This window comes from Macaca nemestrina, chromosome 14, assembly GCF_043159975.1.
Source record: "Macaca nemestrina isolate mMacNem1 chromosome 14, mMacNem.hap1, whole genome shotgun sequence".
Classification (NCBI taxonomy): domain Eukaryota; kingdom Metazoa; phylum Chordata; class Mammalia; order Primates; family Cercopithecidae; genus Macaca; species Macaca nemestrina.
In genome coordinates, this window is record NC_092138.1 from 111,530,378 (window position 1) to 111,547,699 (window position 17,322).

General features: G+C 52.0%; 1 protein-coding gene across 2 annotated transcripts in view; it reads left to right on the forward strand.

The window, feature by feature from the left end:
- Positions 1 to 14,272, forward strand: part of LOC105464032 (argininosuccinate synthase 1) — a 57,544-nt gene extending 43,272 nt beyond the window's left edge. For both annotated transcript variants that reach the window (XM_011711651.3, XM_011711650.3), the window contains 4 exons: positions 2,710 to 2,841; positions 7,932 to 8,088; positions 12,573 to 12,638; positions 13,982 to 14,272. In XM_011711651.3, coding sequence (XP_011709953.1) covers positions 2,710 to 2,841; positions 7,932 to 8,088; positions 12,573 to 12,638; positions 13,982 to 14,027 — 401 coding nt within the window. In that variant the 3' untranslated portion in view covers positions 14,028 to 14,272. The remainder of the gene's footprint in view (positions 1 to 2,709; positions 2,842 to 7,931; positions 8,089 to 12,572; positions 12,639 to 13,981) is intronic.
- Positions 14,273 to 17,322: the final 3,050 nt, after the last annotated feature.

Sequence of the window (17,322 nt, forward strand, 5' to 3'; positions counted from 1 at the left end):
AGTCACAACTAAATTCAGACGGTGGAGACTGCCGAAGGCTACAGCCCCCACCAGTGAAACGGGATGGGCTCTTTGGTGGCACGCGATACTCGTATTTGCACCTGGTTGCTGTGAGGGGCTTTCACAAGCATGTCACCTGACACCAGTATATCGGGTTTACAGATGAGAGAACCAAGCCTCCAGAGAGGTGCCCTTCGGTCCAGGTACACAGAGCCATGGTGAGCACTCAAGCTTTTCCTCCACAGCAACAGCCCGGACTTGGGCTTTCTCTCATGCTCTGGCTAGCAGTTGATCACTTTGCCAAAGGCCCTTCGAGGCCCCCTGGAGCCGAATGGGAGACCCCGGTGCTGGGCCCGTTCCCCCTCCAGTTGGCCAGGTAGTATTAGGCAAGCCAGTCCCCTCCCCAGGCCTCGGTTCTCATTTGTAAAACTGGTGTGTGGGACTAGATTTAAGGTGAGTCCAGAGTTTGCAGAGGGGCCTCCGTTCCTCCCAGCACAGCCTCTGCCATCTCTTCTATATGCTGGGCTCCTGTCGCAGGCTGTTGGAATACTAGGTTGGCAGCTAACAGTCGGGTGAACACGGTACCGGATTGATCCTAATGCAAGCTCTGACATTTCCATGATTCTAACACTTAAGGATCAAAGATTGGAGGAGTTCTCCAAGGAGGAAACTTCTGGTAGTGCACGAGGGCTCGGCAGACTCAGCCTCCCCAGATCCCCGGTGGGCTTCAGAGTCGAAACCAATATCCTTCATGGTTTTTATATTTTTTTATGTTTTATTTTTTTAATTTTAAACTTGTGGTAAAATACACGTAACATAAAATGAACCATTTTAAAATGCGTAAGTGTGCCGCTCAGCGGCATCCGTTCCCAGGGCTGTGCCACTCAGTGGCATCAGGTCCGTTCCCAGGGCTGTGCCACTATGTAAGTCTGTTCCCAGGGCTGTGCCACCGTGACCACCATCCACCTCCAGAACATTTTCGTTTTGCAAAGCTGAGACTCTGGCCCCATGAAACACTCCCCATTTTCCCTCCCCCGGCCCCTGGCAGACACCATTTCTGTCTGTATGATTTTGACGACTCGAGGGGCCTCCCATGAGTGGAACACACAGTGTTTTTGTGCCTGGCCTTTGCACTTAGCGTCATGGCCTTATGTTGATGCTGTGGCGTGTGTCAGGATTTCCTTTTTTTTTTTTTTTTGACGGAGTCTTGCTTTGTCACCCAGGCTAGAGTGCAGTGGCGTGAAATCAGCTCACTGCAACCTCTACCTCCCGGGTTCCAGTGATCCTCCTGCCTCAGCCTCCCAAGTAGCTGGAGCTACAGGCATGCAGCACCACGCCCGGCTAAAGTTTTTTGTATTTTTAGTAGAGACAGGGTTTCACCATGTTGGCCAGGCTGGTCTTGAATTCCTGACCTCAGGTGATGCGCCTGCCTCGGCCTCCCAAAGTGCTGGAATTATTACAGGCGTAAGCCACTGTGCCCGGCTGAATAATAGTCCATCTCGCATTTTGCTTCTGCACTCATCCCTCAATGGACACCTAGGTTGCTTCTGCCTCTTGGCTATTGTGATTAATGCTGCTATGAACATGAGTTGGGTCTTTTTCAAGCAGCCACTGTAGAAAGATGTTAGTAAATTCCCAGGATAATTGAGAACCTGCTCCTTTAGTGATGTAACGTGTGGTGGAAGAAAGGAAGTTCTCGGGGTAAAATCCCTGGAGATGGGGGAGCTATGGGCCCTGCTCCACCCAGACAGCAGCTGCAGGGCAGGCTTGCGCAAGGCCAGGTCTTTGAAGTTGATGAGAGAGGTTGCACTCTGGGGGCAAGAGGGAGCCTGGGCTGTGTGGTGTGGGCAGTCCTGCCTCTTGGTGCCCCATTGTCCTCTAATGCAGTAGGGCCTTACCCCAGACCCAGCTCAGCCCAGGGCCAGGCACTTCTGTGTCACTCAGAGATCATCTGTTCCAAGCAGGTTGTTTTCCAAATGGAGGGACGGGCCTGAGGTCGCAGGAGGGGACTTGAGCAATCCCCTCTCCCCTGACCTTCCAGGGTTGGGCCTCCATGGCCAGTTGACTTACAGGGCAGCAGACAGCACTGGTGAGGGACTCGGGGACCTACATTTAGTCCCCAGTTCCACCTAGAGCACACCCCCTCTCCTCCTGGGCTCAGTTTCCCCATCTGTACAGTGGGGTCAGCCTAGGTGATCACCCAAGCCCTCTGCCACCCAGTGGTCTCTGGAAAGACCTGGCCGCAGGGGCCCCACAGGCTGAAGGTGGCATGTGTGTACACATGTGTACATGTATGTGCACAGCCGTCCCCCGCCCCTGGCTCCCTGGTGGAAGGGAGGAAGGGATATTTGGGGCTCTGGGCTCTACCGTAGTCGCTTTAATTACAGGCTTTCAACCTCGGGCCGGTGGGCACGCATGGGGAGGGAGGGGTTGCTGCTCCGAAACCCTGTCATTTTCTAGCGTCGGAGGGCCCCTTCAAAGGGGGCATCTAGACATTTTCTCTGCAAGCTGCAGAGTGGACTGTCGTGGCCCCAGCATGAACATAATGACAGATGCATTTTGCAGCAAGCTGGGAGTGAATGGGTCCGACCGGCTTGTCTCCTGTCACACGAGTCATTATTATTATTTTTTTTGTCATTTGCTGACAGTTTGGGTTTCATGCGTTTCTCTCTTTTTTCTCCTTTTCCCCCTGCCTGGAAAAATGGCTAGGTATCTACGAGACCCCAGCAGGCACCATCCTTTACCACGCTCATTTAGACATCGAGGCCTTCACCATGGACCGAGAAGTGCGCAAAATCAAACAGGGCCTGGGCTTGAAATTTGCTGAGCTGGTGTATACCGGTGCGTAAGACTCTACGACTGTCCCCTCTAACCACCCCACAAGGGATCCCAAATCACCATCAGGCCCTCAGGCCTGGCCCTCCCCTCCGTATCAGCACCTTCCTCCCCTGCCACCTACTGCCATCCTCGTGTGAGACCCCAAAAGGTGCAGGCCAAAGGGGGTTGAGGGAAAGTGCAGGACATGAGGGAGCAAGGGGATGCTGGAACCTACCTTGACATGGGGTGTGTCCGGGGTAGGTAGGACACCGGCCTCCCAAGGTGTCCAGCAGCCTCCACCGCCTACAGTTTGCATGACTCCAGCACGTGCCAGGCGCTGGGCACTGTGGCGACATGCATCGCCCCACATGGTCCTCACAACTTTCCCAGAAGGTCTGCGGCTCCCTGTACACATGAGGAAACTGAGGCTCAGAAGGAAAGCCTAAAACCAGAAGTGGCCTAGCTGGGTTTGACCCCTAAGTCAGGCTGTCTCCAGGCAGAACCTGGACCTATTCCATGAACTTGAGGGAGAGGCTCTGTGGACCAGGAACTCAGCCCCAGACCCCAGTACTGCAGGAGCCAGATCTTGACCATGAAACCACTGGGGTGGCCACAAGGCCTGCACCTTGCCACATACCCAGCCGGTGTGTGGAAGGACCAGTGGGTGACATGAGCACCTGAGGCGGGGGTGTCCCCGTTTTGCCCCGGATTTCCATGCCTTGCCTGGATTCCAGCCTTGGAATCCTGACTCCAAAATCCAACCCTCATACGGTGTAACAGGGGTCCCCAAACTACAGTCCCTGGGTCAAATCCAGCCTGTCACCTGTTTTTGTTCAGCCCATGAGCTAAGAATAGTTTTTACGTTCTTATTTATTTGGGGCAGACTTTCACTCTTGTTGCCCGGGCTGGGGTGCAACGGTGCGATCTTGGCCTCCCTGGTTCAAGTGATTCAAGTTACTGCTGAGTAACTGGGATTACAGGCACGCGCCACCATGCCTGGCTAGTTTTTGTATTTTTAGTAGAGTTGGGGTTTCACCATGTTGGCCAGGCTGGTCTCGAACTCCTGACCTCAGGAGATCTGCCCGCCTTGGCCTCCCAAAGTGCTAGGATTACAGGCATGAGCCACTGCCTCTGGCCAGTTTTTACATTTTTAAATGGTTGGGAGGAAAAAAAAAATTTAATGCTATTTCATGACAAATTATGTAAAATTCAAGTGTTGCCGGGCACGGTGGCTCACGCCGAGCGAGGTGGCTGTTTCTGCATTGTCTGTGGCTCCCCTGGAGTGGCAAGGGTAGGTTGAGCCATTTTGAGAGAGACCCTAGGACCCGAAGAGCCTCAAATATTGACTCTCTGGCCCTTCCCACCCCCACTCCATAACATACACATACCCCTGATTTGGGCATTACATTAAATAGCTGCCCTGAGCTGTGGGAGGACAGGCTGCTTGCTGCCTGAGGCCGACCCTTACATCTTTGGGGGCCTGGACGTCAGGGCACCCGTGCAAAGTTAGTATTAGTTAATCTAATAGTTTCCTGGGCTAAGCTCTCCTCCCCTCGCCTCTTCCCCTCCACTCTCAGATTTTGTTTCCTTTTAAGCCTCCTAATCACTGTAACTCATCTCAGGATTTCAAGAGGGCTCGGTGGTTATTGGCTGGCGTTATTTCTCCCTGCCATTGTTCCTGGCAGCTTTGAAGCCGAGTTCTGCCCCCCTTCCCAGGTACAGACAGGTGCTTAAATACCATTGTCTCCTGCGGGCTTTCCAGCCTGGTGGGACTGCAACCCTGAAAGGATTTTAGTTATAAAGTGAGAGAGTTATTAAGATGTGGCAGAGGAGGGAGCACCTGGCTGGGCTGCTCCGGGGCCTCCACAGCGGCTGATCCCACCATGGCTGTGGCCGTGGCTGCCACTTATCCTGCTGTCTTGCTGCCAGGCTCTGAGCTGGGCACCTGATGGGGTATTATCTAATATTAGCTGTGCAGAGGTGAGGAAACGGGGGCCCCCAGGTGAAGACACTTGCCCGGGCTCTCCTGGCTGGTGATGGGCTGGGGACAGGCCAGCTGTAGCGGCCAAGTTCCCAGTTATTCCAACAGATTCCAGGATGCTCATGATCAAGGGGCGCGGCGGCACAGACGGGAACCCTGGGTGTAGGGCACAGTTTGGCTCCTGGCTGCGGTCACAGTGCCTCTACACGGGACTGACTGGGTTGAGTCCCTACTCTGTCAGCCAGCGACAAGCCCTCTACGTCCCAAACTGAGGTACAATGATTAGGAGACTGAAAAGGAAACCAAACCTCAGAGTGGAGGTGAGGGACAGTAGGGGGCTGCTTCTTGGTGGTTATCACTAATATTAACTTTGCCCTGGTCCGCTGACATCCAGGGCTCCACAAACACCAAGACCGGCCTCGGGCAGCAGGCTGACCCCCACAGCTCAGAGGGGCTGTTTGATGCGATTTTCCCCGTGAGGGATACAGAAAGGGTACAGACCAGGGCTTTGCTTGATCATCTTACTTAACCTCCCTAGGCCTCAGTTTTCCCATACTGAAGAGTGGGAATAACAGTTCTGTCTGGTGGTGAGGACTAAAAGCGCCTGGCGGACGAGTGGTTATTCCAGTGCGTGAAATAACTGCGAGCGCCTGGTGTGGGTTCCCAATGTGGAGGCAGGGCACGTGGAGCCTTGCCTCTGGCTGGGTTAATGGTCTTGAGCAGGTCTGTCTCTTTGCTGAGCCTCAGTTTCCCCTCCTGTCAAATAAAGGGCACCAGGCTGAGGGCACACCAGGGTCTCTTCCCAGTCCCGTCTTGCTCCTGGGTGGAAAGCCCACCATTCCTCCAGGAATGGCATCCAGGGTTAGCCTGGCAGGACTCCAGCTTCAAGACCCTGGCAGGGCCCAGTGGAGCGTCTCATCCAGGGGGTATAGCTCACCTCTTCTCCCCTCACCTCCATTTCTTCAGCAATACAATGGGTATAAGGTGCAAGGCACACAGAATTGCTCCAGTTAGAAAGGGTTGCATGTGTTTGGTTGGGGCTAGCAGCATGGGGGAGGGGTCCCTCTCCAGCTCAGCCCTACGCCCCACCCACAGTGTATCTGCAGGTCTAGGGGGTGCAGGGTCTCCCCCAATGCAGCTTAAGCCAGGCTCGCTGTCCCCTAACCCAGGCTGGGTCTGCTGGGAAAAGAAATCTGAGCAGAAGACCCCCGTGGGGGCAGAGGTAAAAAATTCTGAGATAAAGCCCAGGCCAGTTGCTCCCACGGAGATCTCTGTCCTATCTCTGGCTCCATCTCCTGTCTTCCAGCCTGGAAACTTAATGGGCTAATTATCCCCGCTCTGTCAGAAAGATGGCCAAGCCCAGGACACCAGGGCATGGGGCGCTGGGAGAACATCAGCGGCCCCCTCCACAAGGGTCTCGGGGTGTGTTGGAGAAAGCCCTGGGCCAGAGTTAGGAGTGCTTCATCAGACCTGGGCTCTTCCACAGTCTTGCTGTGTGGCCTTGCACAGGCTGTTTCCCTCTCTGGGCCTCTCTCCCTGTGTAGTGAGGGCTGGCACACAGCATGGTGTTCAAACTGCAAATGCAAAATGCTTTGCACTCTGCGTTCTCTCACTGTATCCACACAACCTCTGGTTAGTCATGTTTTCTCATTGTGCAAATGAGTAAACCGAGGCACAGGGAGGTTACATCACTTGTCCAGGTGTGGCTGGGATGTGGACTCAAAGAATGGGACACTGGAGAGCAAGGGCTCAACCTCTACTCTCCCTGCTTGGCCCTCCCCCACCTCTGCAAGCCCCAGGACCCCATCCCAGAGGCCTGTCCCCTTTCCCACGGAGGGCCTCAGCAGGTGCCCCCAGGGGCCTGGGCCTCCCACAATAGCCACAGCCCCTGGGCTGACCCGGCCCTTTATCAGGGCAGGAGATCATGCACCATCTGGCCCCACAGCTGCCCAGGTGGGCTCACCTTCCCAGCTCCGTTTCAGGAAACCCTAGCCTTGCCCTGTCCCTCCCCCAAGCCATGGCCGGCCTGCCTGCCGCCCCTTGGTCCCAGCCTCCATCCGAAGCGGCTAGAGAGAGGCCCGGGCCAGACTGGGGTCTGAGTGCTACCCCTCCCTGGCTTTTAGGGCTCTGGGGGAGAGGGGAGGGAGCATGTTTCTCAGGCACCTCCTGCCCCCACCTACACACCAAGGGATGTTCTGGCCATAGAGAAAGCTCCCAGTTGATCGTAGGAAGCAGAGTTGTTACAACTTGGGCCAACAGAAGTCAAATGGAGGCTCCCCACTTCCAGCCTGTGTGATCCTGGAGAAGTTTCTTAACTTTCCTGAGCCTCCCTTCCTCACCCAGAAAGGCGAAAGGCTAAGAGAGTGTCTCTCAGAGGGCTGCCTATGAGGATTCAGGGAGCTAGCGCAGATGAAAGCCTGAGCACTGTGCTGCCGCTTATCTATGCAGAAATATTCTATCTGCCCAGGAAAACAGTAGCAGGTGCAGAAAACAGTCCACTGATTCCAAGGGGCCCACGCACCCCGAGGGGTGGGCTCCAGCCAGGACTCCAGTTCACGGTAGCCCCTAAGGCCGGTGCGGCTCAGTGCTAGGGGCTCCACACGAAATATTACTGTAACATCCCCACTCAACAGATGGGGAAACAGAGGCACAGAGAGGGGAAGGTTATGCATGGCCATGGTCTGAACCACCACCCAGCTGCCTGCACTGGACACCCACATCACCAAGCCCCAGGCAGCACGTGCCTCTGAGTACTGTCTGAGCCTTCTGCTTCCCCCGGAAGATTAGCGCCTCTGTTGGGCCAGGGATGGGGGCCCTTTACCATTGTGTCCCCAGTTGCTGGCTTGTGGCACTTCCTGAATGCCTACGGCATGAAGCAGAGGGTCACTTCCCTCCTCCTGACCCTTAGGGAAGTGACCTAGGTGGTCACCTCCTTACTCACAGGCCCTTTGCAAGGTTAGAGGGCAAGGCTATGAAAGCATGGTCCTCAACTCAGCCGCTGGCAAGCGCACATTGTACCAGACGCATGGGAGGCAGTCATGGTCTGCATGGCGGGGTAAAGCATGTGGCACCCGTCCTGTGCCCTTGCAGTGCAGGAAGCCTCCCTAGTGATATCCCGTTTTCCTCCCCGCAGGTTTCTGGCACAGCCCTGAGTGTGAATTTGTCCGCCACTGCATTGCCAAGTCCCAGGAGCGAGTGGAAGGGAAAGTGCAGGTGTCCGTCCTCAAGGGCCAGGTGTACATTCTCGGCCGGGAGTCCCCACTGTCTCTCTACAACGAGGAGCTGGTGAGGTAGGTGCCCCACACTTCATCCTGACCCCAACTTGGGCACAGAGCCTATCTTTTGACTGGATCCTCAAGACATCTGTGCCTGAGCACATGTCAGGCACCATGCAGAGGATAGAGCAATGGTCACAGAGGATATAGACACCACTATGCTTCCGTGGAACTTACAGGCTAGCTGGGAGAAAGGCATGGATCAAACCAGATGTAGAATTAGACAAGGTGGCAGCGGGCTATGACGAATGCAGGATAGTCTGGCTGGGTATAATAACTGGGATTGGCTAGGAGGGGTGGTGCATGCCTGTAAGTTCAGCTACTTAGGAGGCCGAGGTGGGAGGATTGCTTGAGCCCAGGAGTTCAAGACCAGCCTGGGCAACATAGAAAGACCTTGTCTCAAAAAAAATACATATATATATATATATATACACACACACATATATATATATATATAAAATAATTGGGGTTGTAGAGAAGCTCCTTTGCTATTCAAACAATAGCAGAAAGAGTTAACAGGTGAACAGCAGGGAGGGGTGGGAGGGCAAAAGAGGCCAGGGGGAGGGAGCCGAAGCTAGATCTTAAAGGGAAAGGCAAGATGAGATCTGTGCATTTAGAGGGTCCTCTTGGCTGCTCTGGAGAACGGATTTGAGTAGGTGGGAGGGCACCTGTGGAAATGCGGTAGCTTGGACCAGGCTGATGACTCCCGGACTAGATAGCAGCAGGCGAAGGTGACACAAATCTAGGAGGAGGGATTGAAATGACTTGGATGTGGAGGGAGATGGAGGATCCAGAATCACTCTAGTGTCTGGGGTCGTGAGCAGCTGGGTGCAGTCCCTGGGTTGAGGAAATGCTCTTGAGGAAGGATCATGCATTTGGATTTAGGTGTCATGAGCATGGGTTTCTTTTGAGATAGCTGGGAAAACTAACTAGAAGGCCGTCAGACACTTGGGTCTAGAGTTGAGGAGAACCTAGACTGAAGACCCTGGAGCATCATAGGCATTTTGATGTTCTCTGAAGCCCTGGGCCAAAAGAGACTGCCTAGGGGAAAGTGTGGAGTGAGACAAGAAGGGAACCAGCTGGGCAAGATGGCGTACACCTGGAATCCCAACTCTTTGGGAGGCCGAGGCAGGAGGATCACTTGAGGCCAGGAGTTCAAGACCAACCTGGGCAACATAGTGAGACCTCATCTCTACTAAAAATAAAAAAATTAGCTAAGCGTGGTGGCATGTGCTTGTGGTCCCAACTACTTGGGAGGCTGAGGTGGGAGTGTCTCTTAAGCCTGAGAGATCAAGGATGCAGTGAACCATGACCATGCCACTGTACTCCAGCCTGGGCAACAGAACAAAACCCTGTCTCAAAAAATAAATCCATAAAATATTAGCCAGATGTGGTGGCATGCACCTGTAGTCCTAGCTACTCAGGAGGCTGAGGCAGGAGGATCACTTGAGCCCAAGAGTTGGAGGCTGCAGTGAGCCAGGATCGCACCACTGCACTCCAGCCTTAGTAACAAAGTTAGGCACTGTCTCTTTAAAAAAAAAAAAAAAAAAAAAAAAGGGTTAACGCAAGTGGAACCATGAGGAGATTTCTCATTGATGGACCAGGCAGAAGGTGGCCAAGGAGGAGCCCCTGGATAGGCAGGAGGGCCCTGGTGAGCCAGGGCCAAGGTGGCAGCTAACGACTGGCCACTCCTGCGTCCGTCCCGTGGATGCGAGTGACCTGCACCAACGGACCAGGTGTCACCTCCAGAGGTCACCAGAGATGGGGCAGGCCCCTGTGGGACAGACAGCCCCCACTGGACGAGGGTCCCCCTCAGCTTAGCTCAGGCCGAGGCCAGCCCCTCCCTCCTGGAGGCTGGTTGGGAATTAAACTACGAGTCTTGCTTGCCAGTCAATATTATTTTTTTCTTTCCCTTCTCCTTGCCATGTTGAGTTTCTCCCCCCTTCAATCTTTCTAAACACGTTATAAGCCATAAATACAACTGAATCAGTTTAGATCAGTCGGGGTAAATGTCAAATTATCTTCTCTCTTTCTCTCTCTGGCTCTTTCTTCCCTCCCCCTCCAAATCAACAGCCTCTAATAATCTGTCCAACCCTTCATTAAGCCTTACAGTCTCACTCAGGGAGATTAAATGAATAAAGTAAAAAGGGAAAGGGGAAAAAAAAAGAGAGAAAAGCAGGAGCATTTATTCTCACTGTGTCTCCGACCATTTCCCTTTTCTTTTTGATTTCTACATCGCTGACTTGAAAGCCCTTGAGTGACAGCGTCACAGGGCCCAGCGAGGAAGCCGCGAGAGGCAGCAGAGCTGGAAATGCCGCGGCACAGTCGGTAGAAAGTAACGTAATTATAGAGCAGGTCAGAGCCACTCGAATGAGCAAAAATAAAAGCACAAGAGGTTTTCTGTAGACCGTCAGGGGAGGTAAAAAAAAAAAAAAAAAAAAAAGAAAAAAGAAAAAGAAAAAAAAATTCATTGTAAACTCTTTTTCCACCTCCCCTCTCACTTCAAACCACAATTTTTAAAAGAGGTTTTTTTAGTTTCTGAGAAACCCCTCTTGGAACTCCCAGCAGCCTCATGGGACGTTTGTCCCTGGACATGGACCCTCTTTGCAGGGGCTGCCAGGGCAGTTGGGAAGGTCCCGCCTTGGGGAACGGGATGGGGAGAGTTTGTTGTGACTCTGTTGTGAGAGATGGAGGTGAAGGGACAGATGGTCACGGAGGTAGGGGGGATTCTGCGTCCTGCATTCTCCCTGCGCTGAGGACAGGGGCCAGTGGGGCTGAGGCTTGGTTTCCAAAACAAGGTCTGTTCAAGGGATCTGAAGAGGTTGGTGGTCTAGTTTGGTCCAACCCTTCCTAAGCACTGATTCTGCACAGAAAGGGGTGGCCAGCAAGTCTGGCATCTCCTCCTCTTCCAGGGAATGAAAGCTCCTAGTGGCTTCAGTGCCTGAGCCCAGGAGGGGCCATGGAGGTATAGAGGAGGGAGGAAGGGAAATCAAGGAGGCCCAGGAGTACGGGATTGACTTTGCAGAGAGTTCCACGCGCCCACCGGCTTCAAGGCCTGGTGAAGGTCAGGGCCCGGGTCCTGAACGAGTCACTGGGGCCAGGCAGATGCAGAGACCTCATTGGTTCTTGTAAAAAGTCCACAGTCTACAAAGAACCAGTCAGACGTCCAGCCTCAGGGTCTCAAAGCAGCAGATCCTCCTGCCCCCGCCCCGACACCAACCCCCCCCACCCCCATCAATCTCACTTCTCTAGAGAGGGCCCCTGAGGGGACAAGCCACCTCCTTGTCACTGGGAACCTTGAATCAGCTTTGTCCCAGGGCTGCAATTCTGCAGAGGAGGGGCTGATTCAGAGCAGGACATGACAAGGGACCCCATCCTCTCGGAGTAGAATAGGAGGCATCTGATTCCACGCGCCCTAAGTGCTTAGCACAACCATAATTAACGAAGGCAATGGGTGATTGATTGCTTGTATCTGGTCCCTCCCTGTGGACACCACTCTTGCTCTTCCTTCCTTGGCACCTGGCCCAGCACCTGGCAGGCAGCAAAAGGTTTAATAAATGCCTGAACAAATGAATGAGTGAATGAATAGTGTTAGTACTAGTGGGTGCTCACCGTGTGCCAGGCACCAGCTACATTATTTCATGTGGAACCAAAAGTGACGTTGAGAGCTAACCACGCATTTGACAGGTGCGAGGCTGAGGCTCCAAGCGCAGGAATATTTGCCTGGGCTCTCTGGTGGTGTGTGGCAGAGCCAGGACGCAAACCCCAGTCGGCCGGCTGGAGTGACTGCCATGGTTAGGAAGGTTGGGAGGAGCAGCTAAGGGTGGAGAGCCCCAAAGCAGAAGGCTGGTGAGTCTGGGAGATGGAAACTGTAGAGAGGTAAAATCTGCTCTGCTGAGTACAGCAGCAGTCAACCCAGCATTTTCCACGACACACTGGCGGTGGGTACCCAGGTTTCAGGATGGATTAGATGAAGTCTAACTGGTTGGACAAATGAGGGGGAAGGTGACTTCATGGGCCAATCTTGCTGTGAATGCTGGAGGCCTCCCTGCAGCTTGCAAAATGCCTTTGTGCTATTGCAATTCACACCCTAAGGCCTTCTGAGCCTTCAGGTCAGTGGATGCCATCCACACAGTCCCAAAGGCACAGCTGGCTTGGACGCGTGCTCCATTTACAGATGGAGTGCTCTGGTTGGTAGGATTTCATAGGGCTAGTTCTGGGGCGGCTGCTCCTAGCCTCCCGCCACATTGTACAGCAGGGAAGAGGCTGCTGTGTGCTCCACTAGGGCGCTCCAACCTTTGGGTTGGTGCCTGGCCCAGAAGAGGGTTCCCGGAGTTGTACAGAAATTAAATGGAAAGCCGACGTGCAGAGAGGGTTTGGACCCACACAGGGGAAATGCCCTGGTATCTGGGAGGTGGGCTGCCTCTGGCCCCAGCAGTCCTCCCTTCAAGCAGAGGCCAGGGCCAGGCTGAGCTGACAAGCTTCTACTCTCCTTGCAGCATGAACGTGCAGGGTGATTATGAGCCGATTGATGCCACCGGGTTCATCAACATCAATTCCCTCAGGTGAGAAGCTCAGGGCCCTAATGGGCCATCAAAGCCCCCAGGTGTAAAGAGTAGGCTTTAGATGGGACCTTTCCGCTGCCCTGCCCTAGACAAACCCCACTTTCCTGTCCATCTGCCCATAGCATCCTCAGAGGCATGCTTTGATAGCCAACAGTAACAGAGGGTCCTAGGTTCCTGTGTCCCACCCGGTGCCTCTGATACCTGCCCTCCCCTCCCCCTAAGCCACAGGGACTCCACTATGCGCTCCTTTGCAGAGCAGGTTAAACAAGGAAATAGCATAGAGGTGGAGAGAAGCCTTTGTTTTGTCACCATACCTGAGCTGTAGGTCTAGCTGGAAGCCATCCTAGCCACGTGGATCTCCATGGCCCAGGAGGGTGGTACACATCATCTGAAGTCACTCAGACCTTTGATCCTCTGGGAGTCACCAGTAAGGGTGTCAGCTGTACCTGCCGCACAGATTCAGTGAAGGTTCAGTATGAGCCTGTGGAAATCAAGCATGCGGCTTGGGCTCAGCCCTGGCATGCAGGAAGAGCCAGGGGGCAGTGCCAGCAGCAAGCACTCTCAGCCCAGGGCTGATGTGCTCAAGGGCAAACAGGGTCGTTTGTCACCAGCAGCTAACATACACTAAGCTGCTCTGGGGCACTCTCCTAGGATGTCTCATTTAATTCTTACGCAAAATTTGCAACTCCTCGGAAACAGGCTGAGTGGTTAAGTAACTTTCCAAGGGTCACACAGCTAGGAGGTGGTGGAGCTGAGTCCGGAGCACCTGTCCTGCTGGGGGTTCTCCATCACCAGCTCCCTTCTCATGGGGATTGGAATCTAGAAGAAGATGCAAGTCTGTCTCCTCTTGCTAACAACATACCCTGGGCACAGAGCCACCATTTTCTCCCAGAGCCAGTTTCTTGTCCCTGGAGGCAGCTCATGCCTGGAGAGATGTTGAATCCCGCCCATCTGCCGAGGGTCCTCTCCCTTCCCCTCAGTCACCTCCACCTCCCCTGCTTCCTGCGCCCTCTGTTTGTATTTTATGACTCTATAAACCCTTTTAAATGGCCCAGAACACACAGGGCTTACATAATGGCCTCTTCATTTCTCCCATTGCCAGTTAAACGCTTTGTCTTCAACAATGACAAACAATGTTTTCCCCCTAAGATAAATTAATTACATTATCCTGATTGGAGGGCAGGAGGGGCCAGGGCGGGAGAGGGAATAGAAAAAAAGACAACTTCACACACATCTTAACAAACAGCTGCCCCCGCCACCCCAGTTCTGCCTGAATTAATTGAACCCAGTGTGTGTTGTTATTGTTAATTTACATTTTTCTTTGTTTTGAATCTGGTTTACAGGCTGAAGGAATATCATCGTCTCCAGAGCAAGGTCACTGCCAAATAGACCCCTGTACAATGAGGAGCTGGGGCCTCCTCAATTTGCAGATCCCCCAAGTACAGGCACTAATTGTTGTGATAATTTGTAATTGTGACTTGTTCTCCCTGGCTGGCAGCGTAGTGGGGCTGCCAGGCCCCAGCTTTGTTCCCTGGTCCCCCTGAAGCCTGCAGACGTTGTGTTGTCACCAAAGGGAAGGGTGGGGGGCAGCTGCGGTGGGGAGCTATAAAATGACAATTAAAAGATACACTAGTCTTTTGTTTCTTTATTTCTACTGTGTGTGTGTGTGTAGTTAATCATGCTTTTCTTAGCCCAACCTTTGTGTTTTCGGACCTAAGTGCTGCCGAACGCCACCATTTGCCAGACAGCCTGTTAATCTGGGAGTCAACCCCTCTCCAGCAAAAACTAGGAATCCAGAAGTGCCGCCTGGGTCAGATCCTAGCCAGCAGCCAGGGAATCAGTCACCAACTGTGGTCCTGTTGCAAATGTCAGGAAACCGAAGAAAATGTAGGGGATGCCCTTTGGGGGCATCAACGCACAGCCCTTTCTCTGGGGATCACCTTTACTCACAGCCCACAGGGAGCTTCTACACAGGGCGGCCATGAGTGACCCCAGGACACTTACTACAGCTGTGTGGCCTAGAGCAGCCTAACTCATGGAGGAGGAGGGAGAGGCCTGAGCAGGTGTGTGAAAAAAACAGGCCCGGAACTTGGCAGCACTTCCCATTGTCCACAAACCAGGCCCCAGGCAGCCATGTTTGCAGTGTAGCCCCTCCCCCCCTTGGTCATATCTGATTGAACTGTGGATGGACACCTGACTAGAGCTGGCCAATCAGAAACCCCAGGAATTGGGCCTCGGCACATGGCTGGAAGTGAGGACATGTAACACAGGCACTCACCGTGGGATGCTGTGGACCTGGGGCACAGAGTCCGTATTCCTATCCTGGTGCTTCATGAAAGCTGGTGGCATCTCTTGGCCTGGTTTCCCTGACACCTGATATCATAATGAATTCAGGACTGCAGCTCAGTGAGGGAGTTTCTGCTCCTTGCAACCAAAAGCATCTTCACTGGGAAGACCTGAGTGCTGCTTGCTCTGTGCTTTGCCCTGGTTCTGAACTCAGAACCTGACCTCAGGGACTGCCTCACCACTCCACTGCCTGTGTCCCTGAGGGTTCCTCGCAAAAGAAGTTTTACCTTCAAAACTTTTTTCCTCCGATTATTAATGGTAATAATAATTTATTATTATATAATAATTGGTATAATTATTATATAATTATATAATTGGTATAAATTATACCAATAATTTATTATTACCATTCCGTGGTAATAATGACTCAATATTAGCTTTGTGCCAAACACTTCGCTATATACTTTATTCACATTAGCTCGTTGAATCTTCAAAATCACACTTGGAGGTGGACACTTTCATCTCCATTATGTAGAGGTAGCAACGAAGCTGCAGATAAATTGACTTGCCAAAAGCCACTCAGCTAGCAAGTGACAGAACCAAGAACCAAACCCTGGCCTGACTGAGCCCCCAAATCTTGTGCGTTTGTCTTTTTGTTATTGTTGTTGTCGAGATGGAGTCTCGCTCTGTTACCCAGGCTGGAGCGCAGTCTCAGCTCACTGCAACTTCCGCCTCCCAGGTTCAAGCGATTCGCCTGCCTCAGCCTTCTGAGTAGCTGGGATTACAGACGCCCACCACCACGTCTGGCTAATTTTTGTGTTTTTAGTAGAGATGGGGTTTCACCATGTCAGTCAGGCTGGTCTCGAACTCCTGACGTAAGGTGATTCATCCGCCTCCCGCCTCCCAGAGTGCTGGGATTACAGGCCTGAGCCACTGCCCCCGGCCATTATGTCTTTAACCATAGTGATAAACTGCAGCATCTTTAAGAAAAGAAATAACGGCCGGGCGCGGTGGCTCAAGCCTGTAATCCCAGCACTTTGGGAGGCCGAGACAGGTGGATCACGAGGTCAGGAGATCGAGACCATCCTGGCTAACAGGGTGAAATCCAGTCTCTACTAAAAAAAAATACAAAAAAAAAAAAAAAAAAAAAAACTGGCCGGGCGAGGTGGCGGGCGCCTGTAGTCCCAGCTACTCGAGAGGCTGAGGCAGGAGAATGGTGTAAACCCGGGAGGCGGAGCTTGCAGTGAGCTGAGATCTGGCCACTGCACTCCAGACCGGGCGACAGAGCGAGACTCTGTCTCAAAAAAAAAAAAAAAAAAAAAAAGAGAAATAACTAGCCACGCGCAGTGACTCTCGTCTGTAATCCCAGCACTTTGGGAGGCTGAGGCAGGTGGATCACGAGGTCACGAGTTCGAGATCAGCCCGTTTGACACCAGCCTGGCCTCAGCCTCCCAGAGTGCTGGGATTACAGGCATGAGCCACCACGCCCGACCACATTTGGTATATTATCAGTCATGTTTTGTCTTTCTGTTCTTTCTTTGTTTTTATGCTAAGCATCCTATAATGCACATATTTTTTCCTATGCCTACAATATTTTTGCAGTTATTTAGGCTGAAGTATAAATGCTTTATATTTTATAGTTATAAATGTATAGCTTACACTTTAAAGTATAAATTGTATATATTTATGCTTTAATGGATATACTTTACACCCTATTTTTAAAATTTTAACATATTGTAAGTGCTTTCCTATGACAATAAAAACTCAGTCCTTAAGCCTGGACACAGTGGTTCATGCCTATAATCCCAGCACTTTGGGAGGCTGAGGTGGGTGAATCGTTTGAGTGCAGGAGTTTAAGACCAGCCTGACCAACATAGCGAGACCCCATTCTCCATAAAATAAATAAATAAATTTTAAAACTCCTTAAACATTTTCAGCAATTACATAATATTTTGTTACATTGATACTCCCTAACTTCACCTTTCCCTATTTATATATTTAGTTCTTTCCATATTCTAAATTATTTTTCTGCCTTTTGTTGAACTTATTTTTTATGTTTTAAATAAATAGAGATGGAGTCTCACTATGTTGCCCAGGCTGGTCTCAAACTCCTGGGCTCAAGTGATTCTCCTGCCTCAGCCTCCCAAAGTGCTGGGATTACAGGCATGAGCCACCATGGCCAGCCCTTTTGTTGAATTTAATGGAATGTTTTTAATAGTTGGTTATTAGCTATACTTATTAGTTATTGCTTTTTTAGTAGCCTCTCTGAGAGTTATTTTATACATCTTTAACTTACCACAGTCTACCTTCAATTAATAGTATGCCACCTCGAGTGTAACATAAGAACTTTGTAACAGTACAACCCTAGAACATTTCACTTTATGCTTTTGTTGTCATA